At 41.7% G+C, this 18,363-nt stretch overlaps 2 protein-coding genes across 14 annotated transcripts in view; one reads left to right on the top strand and one right to left on the bottom strand.

The window, feature by feature from the left end:
• The window catches only part of LOC123344610 (Grid2 interacting protein), a 102,484-nt gene extending 91,215 nt beyond the window's left edge, over positions 1 to 11,269 (bottom strand). For 4 of the 9 annotated variants that reach the window (XM_044981006.1, XM_044981008.1, XM_044981007.1 and 1 more), the window contains exons 1-2: positions 10,735 to 11,269; positions 1,558 to 1,632 (exon numbers count right to left, since the gene is read on the bottom strand). In XM_044981006.1, the coding sequence (XP_044836941.1) occupies positions 1,558 to 1,632; positions 10,735 to 10,855 (196 nt within the window). In that variant the 5' untranslated portion in view covers positions 10,856 to 11,269. Of the gene's footprint in view, positions 1 to 1,557; positions 1,633 to 6,708; positions 7,196 to 10,730 lie in introns of those variants that run through there. The other 5 variants (XM_044981011.1, XM_044981015.1, XM_044981014.1 and 2 more) reach the window with 4 other exon arrangements.
• ZDHHC4 (zinc finger DHHC-type palmitoyltransferase 4) lies at positions 7,047 to 18,290 on the top strand. Of its 5 annotated transcripts, none has more exons than XM_044981038.1 (7): positions 7,047 to 7,134; positions 8,738 to 8,868; positions 12,087 to 12,160; positions 13,806 to 13,984; positions 15,047 to 15,172; positions 16,205 to 16,449; positions 17,814 to 18,290. In XM_044981038.1, exons 2-7 carry the CDS (start codon positions 8,746 to 8,748, stop codon positions 18,096 to 18,098), a joined length of 1,032 nt encoding a protein of 343 aa, XP_044836973.1. In that variant the 5' UTR covers positions 7,047 to 7,134; positions 8,738 to 8,745; the 3' UTR covers positions 18,099 to 18,290. The 5 variants fall into 5 exon arrangements, with proteins under 5 accessions (XP_044836973.1, XP_044836969.1, XP_044836972.1 ...); XM_044981034.1 differs by lacking the exon at positions 7,047 to 7,134 and adding an exon at positions 7,176 to 7,326; XM_044981037.1 differs by lacking the exon at positions 7,047 to 7,134 and adding an exon at positions 7,451 to 7,818.
• Positions 18,291 to 18,363: the final 73 nt, after the last annotated feature.

Here is an 18,363-nt window from a genome sequence, read left to right as displayed (position 1 = left end):
TGGTCTGCAAACAGAGCTTCCACAGGAATTAGTAATAGCCAGGGATCTCTGAGCTAAAGGCTAAAACTCTGGATCAGAAAAAAGACTCATTTTGTTTCCTAATAGACCATCATCCAAACTTCTGGATGAGACAGCCTGGTATGCGGTGACTGCTCAGCGCAGCCTTTGGATTAAATTATCTTTACCTACTTCAGATTCAAACTCATCCTAATATTATTATATTTAGCAGGTGACTTTTTTTTATCTGAGAGTCCCAAAAATAATATCAAGCTGCTGCATCTGTGCCAGCATGCAGCCTTGGTGGCTCTGCGGTATTCCTACAATTATTCCTATTTATTTAGCCAGTTCTATAGCTGTGCATGGCACTTTGCAGTCCCTGCCCCGAGGATCTGTAAAATTACAGTCCCTGCCCCGAGGATCTTACAACCTAAATTAGACTTAAACCAAGGCTCCCAAACCATGCCCAACCAAGGGTCCCATTAATAACTCTTCAGGGGAGCAAGGGCCAGGCCTAAACTGTACATACAAATAACATCACAAAGAAATACACACACCCAGAACATCATCTTGCACTTGAATCAATGAACACAACTTGCTGGGTGGTTGTATCCACCAGCAGTAAGAACCTGTGGTTCCTTAGCTTTGTCCTCCCTCTACGATAACAGGAACAAAATGACTGAGGGCTGCATTGTAGCCTATAGGACACCACACCAGACCTTTGGGTTACACTTTGGGATAGGCAATGCCCTACAACTAATATTTTTGCTGCATTTTCTGTCTCCTCCAGTTTTACTTTGGCACTTTCCTTGTCAGGAATTTACCAGTGAACTGGTTTCCATTGCCCCAAAAAATTACCTTCCGGCATTCTGAAGCTCTCCCTGACTAGAAAAATTATTTTACTCTCAGTATGAAAGCAGCCCATGCAAGGCTTACCTCTTCTTCACAGGGTCTAGCCAGTAGCAGATTGGAATAAGGAAAATTACCGGACAAGACCATTGCAACAGCTTCAAAGCTTTTGGATCAGTTACATGCTGGTGACAACTACCTGAGTTTCTATGGCAAATTCTATCTGAGTACAGTAACCTAATAGGCCATTCATCAGCAAGCCGACCTAAAGAGCTTTCTGGAGAACAGGAGTACAAAGTGTGCCGGGCAGGCACAGAAGCGGTTTCAGCTAACACTGTCATCATGCTTGGAACAAGAAGAAAATTCTCAGGCTCTTAAAGCTTTAACCAGTTTAAACCTTAGATAGATGTAAACCAGGGGAGAATTTAGGAAGCAACCTCCAATGTATTTGCATGGGAAGATGCTGCTCCCCTTAAACAGTGAATTAAATTCATCCCTGTTTTAACTCTCTGGGTGTACAGCAGATACAACACTTTGGTGACTGCAGAAGCACTGTACAACCAGTGGAGATATATCTCATAGCTCCTACAGAAGCCAAAGGGTTATTTGCTTAAGAAAATGTTTCTCCTAAGAAAGCTGCAGGAAAGGGGAGGCAGCAAATCAGATGAATTCTATGCTACTTTTTCAACAAACACAAAGAATAGCACATACCATATATCTGTGTTACACACAATCTTTCCTCTTGGGTCTCAGCATTTCCAGGTGACCTCAGCTTTCTGGATCCATCTAGCAGTGCACAGTGATCAGAAGGAAATTCAAGGGAATCTCTGAGAATCTGAGACCCAAACATGTATTTACACTAGGGCTGTCAAGCGACTAAAAAAATTAATCGTGATTAATTGCACGATTAAAAAAATTAATCACAATTAGGGCTGTCAAGCAATTAAAAAATGAATCGTGATTAATCGTGTGATTAATCGCACTGTTAAATAATAAAAATACCATTTCTTTAAATATTTTTGGATGCTTTCTATATTTTCAAATATTGATTTCAGTTACAACACAGAATACAAAGTGTACAGTGCTCACTTTATATTTATTTTTTACTACAAATATTTGCACTGTAAAAAATAAAACAAATAGTATTTTTAATTTACCTAATACGAGTACTGTAGTGCAATCTCTTTATCATGAAAATTTAACTTACAAATGTAGAATTATGTACAAAAAAACTGCATTCAAAAACAAAACAATGTAAAATTTTAGAGCCTACAAGTCCACTCAGTCCTACTTCTTGTTCAACCAATTGCTCAGACAAACAAGTTTGTTTACAGTTTCAGGAGATAATGCTGCCCACGTCTTGTTTACAATGTCACCTGAAAGTGAGAACAGGCATTCACATGGCACTGTTGTAGCCAGCGTCGCAAGATATTTACGTGCTAGATGTGCTAAAGATTCATATGTCCCTTCATGCTTCAACCACCGTTCCAGAGATATATTTCCATGCTGATGACGGGTTCTGCTTGATAACAATCCAAAGCAGTGCGGACTGACACACATTCATTTTCATCATCTGAGTAGATGCCACCTGCAGAAGATTGATTTTCTTTTTTTGGTGGTTTGGCTTCTGAGTGTTGCTCTTTTAAGTTTCTACATCTGAGCGTTGCTCTTTTAAGACTTTTGAAAGCATGCTCCACACCTCATCCCTCACAGATTTTAGAAGGCACTTTAGATTCTTATTGCTGTAGCTAGCTTTAGAAATCTCACATTGGTATCTTCTTTGTGTTTTGTCAAATCTGCTGTGAAAGTGTTCTTAAAATGAACAACATGTGCTGGGTCATCATCCGAGACTGCTATAACATGAAATATATGGTAGAATGTGGATAAAACAGAGCAGGAGACATACAATTCTCCCTCAAGGAATTCAGTCGCTAATTTAATTAACACATGCTTTTTTTAACAAGCATCATCAGCATGGAAGCATGTCCTCTCGATGGTGGCCAAAGCCAGGGGCGGCTCCAGGCACCAGCGCTCCAAGCGCGTGCCTGGGGCGGCAAGCCATGAGGGGGGCGCTCTGCCGGTCGCTGCGAGGGCGGCAGGCAGGCTGCCTTCGGCGGCTTGCCTGCGGAGGGTCTGCTGGTCCCGCGGCTTCGGTGGACCTCCCGCAGGAGATCCGCCCAAGCCGTGGGACCAGCAGACCCTCCATGCTTGGGGCGGCAAAATGTCTAGAGCCGCCCCTGGCCAAAGCATATGAATGTTTAGCATATCTGGCACGTAAATACCTTGCAATGCCAGCTACCAAAGTGCCATGTGAATGCCTGTTTTCACTTTCAGGTGACACTGTAAATAAGAAGCAGGCAGCTTTACCTCCTGTAAATGGGAACAAACTTGTTTGTCTTTGTGATTGGCTGAATAAGAAGTAAGACTCCATGGACTTGTGGGCTCTAAAGTTTTACATTGTTATGTTTTTGAGTGCAGTTGTGTAACAAAATAAATCTATATTTCTAAATTGCACTTTCAGGACAAAGAGATTGCATTATGGTACTTGTATAAGGTGAATTGAAAAATACTATTTCTTTTATCATTTTTACAGTGCAAATATTTATAATTAAAATAATAATATAAAATGAGCACTGTACACTTTGTATTCTGTGTTGTAATTTAAATCAATATACAGTATTTTAAAATGTAGAAAAACATCAAGAACAGTTAATAAATTTCAATTGGTATTCTATTGTTTAACAGTGTGATTAAAACGGCGATTAATCGCGCTTAATTTTTTTAATTGAGATATTTTTTAGTTAACCGCGTAAATTGACAGCGATTAACTGACAGCCCTAATTTACACACAACTCCTATTACAATGAGCTGCACTGGATCATTAATAAGAATCCTAAATAGAGCTTTGGGATTTAGGGGATTTTCTTGGCTTTATCCTCCCTTTCTACTGGTTTTAGCCTCTTTCTACTGTTCAGGGCCACAGATGTGGAAGCAAGTCTGAATTAATGGCCCTGCTACTACCTCCAACAACATCACCCCAACCCCACAAGTCCTGATCACAATACTCCCTGAACTGATGGCCACTTTGTGCCTCAATTTGGAGCCATTTCCCTGGTGGTTTTGTTTTGTAATTGCTACATTTTGAATCCATGGTACCACTTGCCTTATTAACGAACCTTCCTATCCCAATGGTCCCTACCCCTTATAGAGCTGCACCCATGGGCTGGCTCTGCAGAATACAGCTGAATCCCTGTGTAGCCTGGGCAATAAACTGAGATCTAAGAAGAGACTATAGAGAGGCATTTTTCCTTTTAAAAATAAGGCTTTCCTCCTACATTAAACTTCATTCTGCACTAGTCTGGATTCTGCTTTCTCTCCAGGGGACCAATGACTCCTTAAAAGCCTAGAATTAAAATTTAATTATCTCAGATTCTTAGTTCAAAGGAAGGAAACACAGGTATGTGTTGGGAGCTGAACTCTCTGTACTGCTTAGGTCAGCTGGACAAGGGCAGCTCCAGTTACTTTCTGGCCTTGTGTTGGTTTAACCTCTCAGCAGCCATTCTCATTATATTCCATAAAAAGAAATAACACAAATGGAGTCAGTATTAAGCAGATAGTTAGGAGTCAGGGTGCCCCGGCTCCAAAACCAGCCTGAGCCATCTGAAAGGGGGTTATTAGGAGAGTCTCAGTGCTAGAGGCTTATCCAGTTACAACAACCAGCTGTAATCTTTGCAGCCTCTCATAACCCTGTCTCATGATTCTTGTTATATGTGGCTGGCTGCTGCACCCTTCTTATATTTGTCTACCTTTCCTCTCATTAAACCTGAGTGATAAACTACACTGGGGGATTCTTCATCCCTTCCTCTTCCCCTACCTCAAAGATCCTTGACTCATCAACCCCAACTGTTGATCTCGCCTCCTCCCATGACAAGAAACCCTTATTTCCCTTTCAGGAAACTCTTCCCCACACATCAGAGGGGTAGCCGTGTTAGTCTGGATCTGTAAAAAGCTACAAGGAGTCCAGTGGCACGTTATATCTGTTAGTCTATAACAGTGGTTCTCAAACTTTTGTACTGGTGACCCCTTTCACATAGCAAGCCTCTGAGTGCAAACCCCCTCCTCCTTATAAATTAAAAACACTTTTTAATATATTTAACACTATGATAAATGCTGGAGGCAAAGCGGGGTTTGGGGTGGAGGCTGACAGCTTGCGACCCCCATGTAATAACCTTGCGACCCCTGGAAGGGTCCCGACCCCCAGTTTGAGAACTCCTGGTCTATAAGGTGCCACAGGACTCTTTGTTGCTTTTTCCCCACACATGTACTCCTGGCTGCCACTCTACCCATCTAGGGGTTGGAACCAGGAGCACAGAAGTGGGTCAGAAAGACAGTACACATCCAGGGGGTCAGGGTAAGTTTCTGGCTGAGGGAAAGTAGGTAAAATAGAAAGCACAGGCCAGGAGATAGATTAGAGAGGCTTTTCAGCAGTTGGGAGACAAGTGTTGGGGGGTCTGGGAGGGTTTCTGGCAGGAGCAGTAGGTAGATGAAGCAGGAAGCCCACACCAGGTGTGATGTGTGAGGGTTTCTGCAAGCAAGGAAGTGGATCAAGTAGGAAGTGCATATATCTAGGACTCTCGGAAGGTTTTCTAACAATCACATAGGCAGTACTTGGAGTGAAAGGCACGGGTGGGTCACTCCATAATTGCCATATTCTGTACACTCCCTGGAAGCCGTACTCACTGTCAGAGACAGGATGCTGGGCTAATTGGACCATTGGTCTGACCCAGTAGGGCAGCTCTTATTGTCTAGTTCTCATGAGCTGTGCACAACAAGTGGGAATTGGGGAGAGCTTCCAACAGCAGGGAGGTTGATTTGGGGAAAATACTTGGGCTTTGCCATTGCACTAGTAATAAATTGCAGCCAAAGAGATCTCAGTTCTGGACTTTGAAGGCTTAAAGGGACATGATTAGGTTATAAATCACAGCATCATTACCAACCAGTTCACTGACTGGATTATTAACCTACCATTTTGCAGGGCTTCTCTACAATTTCCAGTGCCACTGAACTATAAGTAACATGCCCTGGTGTTGTAACTGTGTTGGTCCCAGGTTATTAGAGAGACAGGTTCTGTGAGGTAATATCTTTTATGGGACCAACTTCTGTTGATGAGAGAAACAACCTTTTGAGTTTACACCCTGCTCTTCTTCAGACCCAAGGAAATAACGTGTCCTGAATGCCATTATTACACAGTGCCGTGTTGGAACAGGTATTCCAGGGATGTGGGGATGAAGCAGATTCATGCCTCAGATCAAGGTTTTCTGGTCAGACTGGATCATTTGTTTTTTTTCCTTCAATAAATAAATGTATTTTTAATTTTCCCGATTGTACCTCCTCTTTGATCATTCTTGTTGTTATTGTTGGCTGCCAATTTATTGCTGTTTTATTGCTATGTTATTTTGTTTATAATTAGCTGGCAAGGTGCTTAGAAACTGAGAATAACTGTCTTTATATCTTAAAGCACATGACAGTCTTGGTCTTTCTACTCAGAAGTCACTTCCATCCTACTGGATGCAGCCTCTGTCCAATTTTTCCATTCAGATTGAAATTTCTGGGCCGGTCTCAAATTTCACAGGCCTTAGCCTCCTGCATCCAGCCTCTGAGACAGTTACGGCCTCCTGCATTTCAGATATGTTGATCCAGCATCCCTGTATGATGACTCATCCCTTTATTGGGGATGAGTCATTGGGGGTGCTGAAGGTGGAAACCATGTATTTGGGTTGATAAATACTTAAAGCCAGGGGGTGTGGCAGCACCCCTAGCCCCAGCACCTATGCCTGTGTCCTTCTTATGATAACGTGGCACCTTGCAGAGTCCTAACAAAACAGCTTCCTTCTGCTAGGGAGCGGCCTGTTGACGCAGTGGCAGCGATTTGAAGACTGGCATCATGCAGCAGTGGCAACAACCTCGCAGCATCAGGCAGCAGCAGAGCAGGTTGTGACATCATGCACCAAGTGGCAGATGGGGGCTGTGACATCATACAGTGGGTAGCGCACCCGCATCACCACATCATCCTACAGGACAGTGTGAGGCTAGTGACGTCCTCGCACCACATGCCATGACAAGACTGCACTCCCTGGGCAGTTTGGACAGACAGGGACAAATTAAACTTGGTTGGTGGCAGCCACTGCTCCAATGTCCTTGGGTCAGCAGACAACGAACTTCCGGTTGGGCTGACAGAACTTCCGGTTGCATAACGTCTTAGTAACCGGAACTTCCGGTCTCGTACCGGTCAGTCATGGCGGAATTCTTAGAGGTCCTATAACCCGAGCTCCGCCTCCCCCAGAATCTTCCCAGCGAGGGGCGGGGCCCGGAGCCTCCCGGTTACTAGGCAACGACCCCTCTGTAGCTAAACGATTCCCGAGCAGCCGGGTGCTCGGCGCTCGATTAGCCAGACCTGGAGGGCACGGCGGGAAGCTGGCGGTGAGGCGCTCCCGCCGGTGGCCTCCCTCAGAGCCGGGCTAGGCCCAGCCGCCTCCGAGGGGCCGGGCTGCGCCCCCTGGGCTCGCTCCGGCCGGGAGCCCCTGGGCGAGTCGCTTCCCGACATGTCCAGCGCCTGCCGGCCAGGCTCCGAGCCCGGAGCGGGGCGCTGCCGTGGGGACGCTGTTGGGTTTATCTCGCTGGGGAAGGGGTTTAAGCCAAGCCCCGCAGTGCCGCTCCCGGGCTGCGGCAAGGGGGTGCCCGGGGTGGGGGCCGGGGTTGTGAGCGCGCCGGCGCTGTCCACGGGAACAGCCCCCACTCACACGAGTGGGTCCGCCCGGCCCGGGCCTGTCCCGTTGATCCCAATGGCCTGATCAGATACTCCGGCGTGTAGCTGTTCGCAGGCGCGGGCCCCGGGGTGTGGTGCAATGGCTGGCGTTTGGTGGCGGGATCCCTCGAGCCGGCCTTGGAGGAGCAGTAAACGGCTCTAGCATGGTGGGGACCTGAGCGCGTGTATTCGGTGGAAGTCCAACAAACCTCCGTGTAGAAACATCCGTGAGACTTAAAAATATAGACATGATGGCTTGTCCGTGCGGTACAAAACTGCAGGTGTCATTCGGCTTTCAACAGAGCAACTCTTCCTTTTGCAACTCTTCCTTTTGCTTTCTGGTATTAAAAGGGAACTGAAATGCTGTTGTTTTTTGAAATCTAGAATATCTGTAGATTTTTCAAATGACAGATTATTGCTATTACTTACATGGTGACATCACCCATGGATCCCAATCGGGGCTCCATTGTGCTAGGCATTATAGAAACATATAACAAAAAGATATTCCAGCCCCCAATAACTTACAGTCCAAGTAAAAGACAAGCAATAACAGGTGGATACAACAAATAAACAGAACACAAGGTAGGAGTGATAAATGCAGATGAGTACATTTTAAAACAAAGATGAAAATCAATGCATTTGTCTAGACTTCAGAGTTCTGAGTTTCCCCTGCTGCTGCTATTTATTACAGTAGCATCCATTGGCCCCAGTCCGCATTGAGCCCTATTATGCTGGGCTGTGTGTAAATAACAAACGGATTATTACTGCCCTACAGGGGCTGACACCAGTTATGGAATTCAGAGGCAGCTCCTTGTTTTGGCTGTAGACGCTTCTAAAATGCTTTATGCACACTATTAGAGCTCTATAGAAATACATATATAATGTTTTGAACTAGATTCTTTACCTCACTCTGAGCCATGCCAGAGTATTTGTGGAGATTTCGAGGACTTGTTTCCATCAGTATTGGTTACTGTTTAGAAATGTTTTGATAAATAATGTGCAGCTTTCTAATCCTAGATACAGCGCATAGAGGCTAGGTACACACAGCAGCAGGCAGCACCAATAAGCTGCTTTTTTTTGTTGCAGGACTCAAAATGGACTTTTTGGCTCTCTTCATAATTTATCTGCTATTAGTTCTGGCTAGTGTTGTTCTAGTCTGCATCTATTCAGGAAGGAAACAGAGTTTTCCTGCAAGAGGCCTCAGTTGTATAACTCAGGTAAGGAGTCTAACATTGGTCATATTCATGTGATGTTGTGGTCATGTCTCCCCAGTTTTGAGTATGAGTGCAGCCAGCACAAACTGAGCTTCCGGTTTTCAGCTTTGTCTCTCTGTGACTGGCTGGCTGTATTATGCACCACACTTAAATTTCTGAAAAGGATCATAATTTGTATGGATTTAAACGTGTTTCTTACACTTATGTATATCACATAGTGCTCTGAAAACAGAAAAGAGCCTGCTCCTTATTTGTTCGGGGGGCAATCTTGGCCTATCCTCTGCTGGTTGTGGGCCTACTCTTAGCAGAATTAGTGTGGTTTTCTTGAGCAATGATGATGTAAGGAGGCCCACTGATAGGTGGCAGAGTGTTGGGGATGGGGGCAGAAAGAGGCTGGAGATGTGGGGGAAGAACAAGGGAAAATTGGCTGCTAGTGGATCCTCCAGTTGTCTTCTGCATGAAGAGAGTGGGGCACTGGGATAGAGTCTATTCCATATAACCACTTCTGTATTCCTTGGTATGTTGATTTTTTTTCAAGGAATTTTGGTAGCAGTTTAACGGTTTTGAGACCTACTGTGGACATTTCTGTGATGCCATATGAATACCCCTCTAATTAGATACAGTGTCTTTCATCTGTCAGTCATCCTGCGCACAGTGATGCACAAAGCTGGTAGCCCAGCTGGTGGTGACAAAAAGTCTAAATGACCTATCTGAAATGAGGTCACTCTCCAGTTCACAGATGGCATGTAATCAGTCTCAGCAGACACACCAAAATCTGAGTGGGCCATGGAGACTGAATTCCCCCCTCTCTTTGTCTTGGGAGTTCCTCTGCTTCAGGGTGAGGCACACTGACAGGGAGGCTTGTGTTACAGCAAACTGTGCTGAACCTGCTCAGTAGATAAATGAAAGGTTCCCAGGGCTCTGAATGCACCACAAAATGTAGTTGAAACCAATGTGGTTGCTGCATGGAATAACCATTGTATGGCGTAAGAACAGAACGTGCTGTTCTGTAATATAAAAATTACACTTGTTCAATAGCACTGCAAAATAATTAGCCTTAAAGAAATAAACAAGAAACCTGAGTTGCCATATTTACAGTATTTGTAATTCACATGAAAATAATTGTAGGGCTGTTTTAGTTGAGAGAATATAGCAAATGGGTCATACCCAACTGCAATTTTAATAACATTTATTTAAAAAATGCTACTCAGTACTATGTATGTAATGTTTTTTGCTAGAATATGCTAACCAGTAAGGAGAATGAAGAACTTGAGCTATATGAGGCATTTTTCTTTAAAAGGAGATTTTAAAAAAATCATGGTTTTTTGGTTTTTTTGCAAATAAGAGCAAGAATAAACAAATATTCCTTAAATAAATCTGTCTAAATGGAAAAAAAATAGCACAGTACTATAAGCAGGGAAAGGAGAATGAAAAATCTGAAAAGTCAGTGAAGTAACCAGACACATTTAACATTAGTCACATGACTTTGAACAGTTTTTGGCTTTTATTATTTTACTTTGTTTGCAAGTAAAAGGAGCTGGGCAAATTGTTGATGGTATTTCTTCATTACTTAAAATATATATCTCTGTGCTGTTATTCAACAAACTAGATATTACAAATACCATTTATGATTTAAAGGAAGTACTCACATTTCACCAAAGAAATAAAATGTGAAAATATCAAAGTTAAACAATTACAGAGGAACTTTAAAGGGGGTTTTATGTATAAACTGTATCTTTAAAAAAATGAGTTGGTTTCTGACTATAGTCCAAAATTCATAAACGCACCGGTTTGTTGAAGTGTGACTGGTTGTATTATTTTAAGCACCTCAAGATGTGGATTTTGAACAATATAAAATGACTTACTTACACACACCATAGCTCTTTCTAGCTCTCTGGCAGGTCAGCGTCCATCCCACTGTTCTCTTTTTCATGCTGCCAGTGTTCATTGGAGCAAAATGGTTGGCTTCTGTATGCAGTTCTTTCCACATTCATATCATCTTGCTTCCATAACCATAACAGGGAAAGGCAACATTTTTAAGAGCCTTTTTTGCTTTGGTTTAACTTGAATGCTGTTTACTTCAGTGGTGAGCCGGGGTGGGGAGCCCTCTGAAACGCACAAGCTTCTTATGCCACCTTAATTTTTACATGAGGGGGAAAATGGGGTGTTTCCTTCTGTCCTCTCTTGAATGCAATGATAGTTGGAGGATGGTAAACACATTTTCATACGGTTAATTTAAAGTCAGATTCTGAAAGTTGTATAAGCGGTTTGTTTTTATATCTAATAATTTCTAATGCCCCTCTAACAGCAGCATATAGACTCCTGTTTTTTACAAATTTTCCGTGAACTATCTTGTAGTATGAGGCACACTTGTTAAAAGTGGAATATGTACCATCCCTCCCAAACCTGCCTGACTTGTCTGGCTTGTGATCTTGTTACATGTAAGATAAAAGGCCTTAATGCAATAACCCCCCCCCCCCCCCAGTGATTCTGCTTTGCTGCTGTGCTTTTTGCACCATTGGTGGAGAGGTGTGTTGCTATAGAGATAAATCATCATCTCCCTGGCAGATGGAGACAGTTCCACAGCAATGAGTGTGCTAATCATGTCACTGAATGAAAACAGACTGCTTTTTTCCTTCATTGTTTATGGCAGTTTTCGAATTGACCATTAGAAAAACATGAAGCTATCAAACCTGTTATTCTCAGCATCACACCTTTCCTGGTCGCTTCTTGACTTTCGTTATAAGTCCCTTTGGTTTCACTCACTCAACTCCTTCAAAGTTCTTCTTTTGGGCTAAAACTTTCCGTGCATATTCTCAGCCTAAAGGTACTCTTTCCTTTTAAACAAAACAAAACACCTTAATTTTTTTTAATCACAAATAACTCAAACAGCTGATCTTTAAAATTTCCCAGAATTGGTAAGATCTGGGGTAAAAAAACAACTTAGGTGCTTTTGAACACCCCATCAGCATTTTTAGGTGCCTAAATACCTTTTAAAAAACTGGCCCTCTATGCATCGGTTCTCTCCTCCCCCGGGAAACAGGTGGATATAACAGTATCCACTTCAGAGGAATTAGGAGACTTTAGTGAACTAATGTTTGTAATGTACTTTGAAATCCTCAGATGGAAGGTGCTATAGAAATATTATTTTTGTTTGAATTTTTTGCCACAAAGACGGAAAAGTGATGTTCAATTCAGATTGGTATCTTCATTTGCTCCAGGTATCTTCATTTGTAATCCCAACACGGCTTCAAAGAGCAACACAGAGAGTGCTTCACAGGCTCTTCCACACACGGTAGCACACTTCTTCTTTTCTTTGACATCCTTTTCCTGAACTGTTTTTGATCATTACTGATGGCAGCCTCCCACTGGTACCAACAAAGCTGTGAGAGATTGCGCTTAGAGGTATTTCCCTCTTTGCCAAGGATGTTTGTGTGGGACTACAGATTCTCTTTAAAGTTAGCTATTCTGTTCTCTCTTCCTTGCTTGCTGTTGAGAGAATGGATGTCCTAAAATATTTAAGCAAATTTTACATAGTGTAGCTCCATAGTTTTGAAAGTATGAACCACATGGGCAGATGTTAGTCACATCACTTAATGATTTACTGGAAGGTGCTCAGAAACTGTGGTGGTAAAGGTAGGATAAGAACAATAGAATAGAGCTTTTCTGTAACTGAGAATTCAGGCTATAGTAAACCACTTATTGCTAAGGCTATAAAACGGGTAATACAGGTGTTCATCCAGACACATCTGGCTTCAAGACTAAGCTTGATAAGTTTATGGAGGGGATGGTGTGATGGGATAGCCTAATTTTGGCTATTAATTGATATTTGATTATTAGCAGGTAAATATGCCCAATGGTCTGTGATGGGATGTTAGATGGGGTGGGATCTGAGTTACTACAGAGAATCCTTTCCTGGGAGCTGGCTGGTGAGTCTTGCCCATGTGCTCAGGGTTTAACTGATCGCCATATTTGGGGTCGGGAAGGAATTTTCTTCCCAGGCAGATTGGCAGAGGCCCTGGGGGTTTTTCGCCTTCCTCTGCAGTGTGGGGCATGGGTCACTTGCTGGAGGATTCTCTGCACCTTGAGGTCTTTAAACCACAATTTGAGGATGTCAGTAACTCAGCCAGAGGTTGGGGGTTTGTTACAGGAGTGGGTGGGTGAGATTCTGTGGCCTGCATTGTGCAGGACGTCAGACTAGATCATCATAATGGTCCTTCTGACCTTAAAGTCTGTGAGTCAGATTGCTTTTGGAACAGTGAAATTTAATTAATAGACACATCTTTCCCTTAATCCACAGTAATTCCCCCCCCCCCCTACATGGGTGCACTGAATTTGAGGCACAGATTCAGCAAGATGTATCTGAGCACCTAAATGCTGGGGAAATGGTACACTGACTCAGTTTAAATGGTCCACCTAATATGATATGCAGTAGGTTTTTAGCTGTGAATTAGTGTTTGCCATCACTAACCTCCCAGTATGCTGCTCTCTTGTTCATAGTGCTGCATCCTTTCTCTTATGGCTGCCAAACTGGTCAATTTTACTTTAATATTTTGTTTGTTCAGTGCTTTCAAAGCAGTTCATGGGATCAAGGTGACTCTCTGTCAGCACCAAAGTGTTGTCTAAGAATCAGCATGTTCTTGTGGCACACTTTTGTGCCTGAGAGGGTCCATTTTGATTGAGACTTTGATGAGATTTATTTAAAGAACCCCTCAAAGACATAAAAATATTGGGAGTTATTGTAAATTTTGGAAATTTTGGCTAGGCTGTGTGCTATCAATAGAGAATCCCAGTTAGAGAAGTTAGTTTGACCATGAGCCCGGTAGCAGCTCTTCTTGAGCATGAGAAATTGCTGCTGAAATGTCACCTCTGAATGACACTTATCTTATATTTAGAGCACTGATTGTGAATTAAGCTGTCCTCTTCCCCTTTCATTACAGAAGTTGTCTGTTCATTGTCCTGCACTTAGCCTTACAAGTGGCAGTTTATGGTGAATACACTTGGGAAGTATTTGGCTACTGCAAAGAGATGGAGTTCAGCATTCATTACCTTCTGCTGCCATATTTGTTGCTGGCTGTGAATATGGGATTTTTCATTCTGTGCTCTGTGACCAACCCTGGTAAGTTCATATTTATTTTGAATTGTTGCATTTCGTGGGCAATTGTCATTTTGATTTTGACCTGGTGCTTTCTCCCATCACCCAAGGTATCATGTAATTGCCCAGAAATGCTGTGTGTGTCATCCCTGATTGATGATTTGTTCCATTGGATGGTAAATAAGAAATGGCCCCAACAAATCCCATTTCTTTAATGCTCCAAATAAGAAGTGCTGAAATAAGTGATGAACAGTTTGAAATGTACTCTCTGCACTTGCCCTGAAAAAAGCAGCTGTGCATTGTTTTTTTTAAATAACACTGTCATAATTCGTTCTTAATGAGGAAGAAAGTGGGCTAATTGCTTTTGGTGTATTTTAGTAACACGCTCCAAAGCCAGGAATATTCATGTTTACCACTCAGTGTATTTCTGTATAACAAGCAGATATTGTGGTTAAATCAAAGGAGTCGGGAGTCCCAACAGAAGATGGGTTTTTATTCATGGCTCTGTCACTCACTAATTTACTTTGCAACCTTCCTCAAATCACTGCTCTGTTAGTTGCTACTGTTTGGCTTGGTTAGAGGAGCGAGTGAGCCGGGAAGAGGTGCATACAAAGTCACAGAGGGGTAGAGTGAAGAAAGTCCTGGAAGAGTTTTGAAAACCAGGAATGTATTTATTGACCAGGCTTTGGAGATAAAAAGCCAGAGAAGATGATGTATTTGTAGGGCATTCATCTGCTTTCCAGAGCTCTAACGTCATCTCACTATTATTTCATTGGTGAGCAAATTTCATAACCTTTGCTTTGATTTTTCTGTTTTTGGAGGTTTGAGTCAGGTTAGAAACTTCAGTATTATGAGAATATATTTCTCTCTGGAAAGATGGTGTAACACCAAAAATGGGGAGTAACACAAAAATGGGCTTCTGTACTGTTATTTCCAGTCACTACAGTCATCGTAAGACTGTTGTCCCCGTCGAAATTCTGGCAACACACAGACAAATTCAAAGTGCATGAGCAGCCTCACACAGTGTTAAATATTCAACAGTTTTTGATTGAGAAGTTTGCTGCTATAGTGTTGTTTCTATTACAGGTACAATAACACAATCAAATCAGGAGTCATTTCTTAAGGCTTATGCATATGATGGAGTAATGTTTCAGAAAAGCACCATGTGTCCTACATGCAACGTGGAAAAGCCAGCCAGATCTAAACACTGCAGTAAGAGTCTTTATCCTTATGCTTGTCAAGGATATTAAAAAAACAAATTTACACCAGATTCATTTGCTGCTGATAATTACAATTCACCTGCCTTAACTTAGTTATCCAGTTTAATTATTGCAAAGAATTGTTGGCATTGCTACTCATTTTCAGGGAGATCTCAAACCAAGTTTATCAGCAACATATCTATGCTGCCTCTAAACTACTCTACTGAGAATATTAGCCTGGAGACCATATCTTGGTTAGTTTCAGGGAATAAATTGCAAAGCAGCCTTTTAGCTTAGCTTTGGAATTTTACTTCATACAAAGGAAAACTGGCTAGTCAAGTTGGATTCTGACATAGGAAAGCTGTTGAGCATCTGAAGGTGAAATTAAAAGCTTTTACCTGCCAAGACCTGAGCTCAGGATTCTTTGTTTCTCTTGCTGTATTTGATATCCCTGTCACTTAAAATGAAGCAGGGAACTGTACACTCTGCCTTCCAAATGATGCTTTAGGTAGCACTAACAGGAGAAACCTAGGTCCCTGAGCTCCAGCCTTGGCTGGCGAGTAAAAGAGGAACTGTTTTGGTTTAATCCCTGTTTAATTTTTAAATATTATGTTTCTCTTGCTGATTTGTAATCTGAAACGATTGTATTTGCTTAACCCTTAAAAGCCACACACAGTGGTAACAAAGAAAGAGGATGAAACATTTCATTTACCATTAATGGTAACAAAGGCCTTTGACAAATGTTCCTTGGCTCCTCTCCTATGAGTCTTCTGGCCATAAAAGATTCCTTAAGAAGGAATCAGAAATCTGGATATATTCCTACAAATCACACTGTATGCACCTGTGCACGCTTCTACTAATCACATGTGATCAGGCACGCACATGGCTATTCTTATATCTTAATGGCAAATGCTAGTCATGTTCCTGTATTTCCATTGGGGGGCGGGGGAAATAAACTAAGCTCCATTTAAAAATTAAAAAAAAAATCTCATTGGTCATTTAAAACCCAAAGAATTGTGTTGTCTTATGTTTAATTTTTGATCAGGTGTATGTAACAACTGTGTACATCGTTTTGATCACCACTGTGTTTGGGTCAACAACTGCATTGGTGCCTTCAATACAAGATATTTTTTCATTTACCTCTTCACTCTGACTGCCATGGCTGCAAACCTTGCAATCATAACAGCAGCATTTCTAATCCAAGTAGTGCTGCTATCAAATATAATGCTTGGAAGTTACATTGATGATCAGGGGCAAGAGCATGCAGTTGAGATTCTCTTTCTTATTCAGGTAAGCTCACTGTAATGTCTGAGGTTTAACCTACTTCTGGGCTTGTAGCCTGAACAAAGAGGTTGTTTTTAAGTCTCATCTCCTAAGAATCTTGCAGTAGGTCCAGCTGTTCTGTTGTTTTTTGTGGGGAGTGAGCCATTATAGTGAACCCACTTTTGCTGTTCTAATTAGAGGCACAATCATTCCAAGGAACTTACAAATATTTTAGAATGGCAGTTTCTTCAGTTTCCAGTCTCTCCATCTCCAAACCAGTTATATTCAATATAAATCTTTGATCTCTATAGAAATAGCCTTATAAACATCCGTTACCTATTCATGTTCTCTGTATGTATGTATATATATATATATATATATATATATATATATATATATATCCTCACTGCATGTTCCATTCTATGCATCTGAAGAAGTGGGCTGTAGCCCATGAAAGCTTATGCTCAAATAAATTTGTTAGTCTCTAAGGTCCCACAAATACTCCTGTTCTTTTTGCAGATACAGACTAACACGACTGCTACTCTGAAAGTTACCATATACTGTACTAACATGTTTTTAAAGTAGTTCACAACCTTGTTTACTGTTTGAGATGTCATTTGGAAGAGATGTTTAACTTCTATTGGCCCAGAGAGGTCTTGGTTTAAGATCTCTGGGTGTACACACGTACGTCCTAGCCAGTATTGTTGCTCACACTTTAAACAAAGGTGAGTTTTCATGTCAGTTTGAGTTTCTTTTCATTTGACACCACCGACTACTGCGATGTTCATACTAGATATTGATGCCACCATACTTCTGGCTGAGAAGGGAAGACTCACTTTTGGAGCCTGCTTAAGCATGGCTGAGTGATAGGAAGCAATCCATCTCTGTCTTCCATGCCCTGAGCCACTAACAGCTCTGTCAGCGAACTCTCAAGTCCCAAGTTAATTTCTCAGTCTGAAATGGAACCTATCACCCTAGAATTCAGATACTTCACAAACATGAATTAATGTATCTTCACAATCGCTCTATGTGGGATTTTAATCAAAAAAAGTCTTAACTAATACTAAAGCTGACCATAAATCACCAAAATCCAATAAATTAAAAGTGAATAGATGTCACCATTAAGTATCAGTATTTTTTTATCTTTATGGCGTAGGTCACCCACACAACTGTGTTCAGTATGCAAATTCAGAAGCTTGAGTGTCCCTTCATAAACAAATTCTGTGAGGAAATAAGTTCTTGAAAATCTTTAATTACTAAAGGCTTCATATGAGATTCACCATCTCTGAGCGGGTTATACTGTGATTAATAGAGTGAAATCAAAATGTTTTAAAATGGGACTTTATACACTATGACTTTAAAATAAGTTACTGTTTTATCTGTCTTTGCAGCACCTGTTCCTGACGTTTCCTAGAATTGTCTTCATGCTTGGTTTTGTTATTGTCCTATCTCTGGTGCTGGGGGCGTATTGCTGTTTCACTCTGTACCTGGCCCTGACTAACCAAACATCCAATGAATGGTATAAATCGAGAAGATATGAATGTTCTTGCTGTCAGGTGTTGCAACCCCATGACAGGCACATTGTTTACAGAAATGTTTATTCTCAAGGAGTTTGGGTCAATTTAAAGGAAATCTTTAAACCTCCTACAAGTTCAGAAAAAAAGAAAAAAACATGAGGAAATAGTTACATGTTTTAAAATCTATATTTATTTTTTAAACTTTTCCCAAAGGATTTAACTCCATGAAGAGCTTTGTGCCAGCACCAAGGACCCTTGAAATGATACTGTGCTTTTCATTAAGTGCTGTAGCTAAAGAGATGTTTTTTTTTCTAAATGACTCAATTATAAAATATATTTTTATAAAGCTGATCATTGTCTGTGGTGTTTGCCGAACTTCTAGAATCAATGTCCTAGTTATTAGCACTGGGGACTAAGGCCATGG

Source organism: Mauremys mutica, chromosome 11 (assembly GCF_020497125.1).
Source record: "Mauremys mutica isolate MM-2020 ecotype Southern chromosome 11, ASM2049712v1, whole genome shotgun sequence".
NCBI classification, from domain to species: domain Eukaryota; kingdom Metazoa; phylum Chordata; order Testudines; family Geoemydidae; genus Mauremys; species Mauremys mutica.
The sequence above is the reverse complement of the archived record's forward strand: the minus strand, read 5'-3'. Positions and strand labels throughout refer to the sequence as shown.

What these genes read in the sequence shown, in the direction of transcription:
- ZDHHC4 (XM_044981038.1), top strand. Translation starts at nt 8,746, where the DNA reads ATGGACTTTTTGGCTCTCTTCATAATTTATCTGCTATTAGTTCTGGCT. An exon ending in CACAGGCTCTTCCACACACG is followed by an intron (nt 12,161 to 13,805) that starts GTAGCACACTTC and finishes CTTTCATTACAG; the next exon opens with AAGTTGTCTGTTCATTGTCC. An exon ending in AGATTCTCTTTCTTATTCAG is followed by an intron (nt 16,450 to 17,813) that starts GTAAGCTCACTG and finishes CTGTCTTTGCAG; the next exon opens with CACCTGTTCCTGACGTTTCC.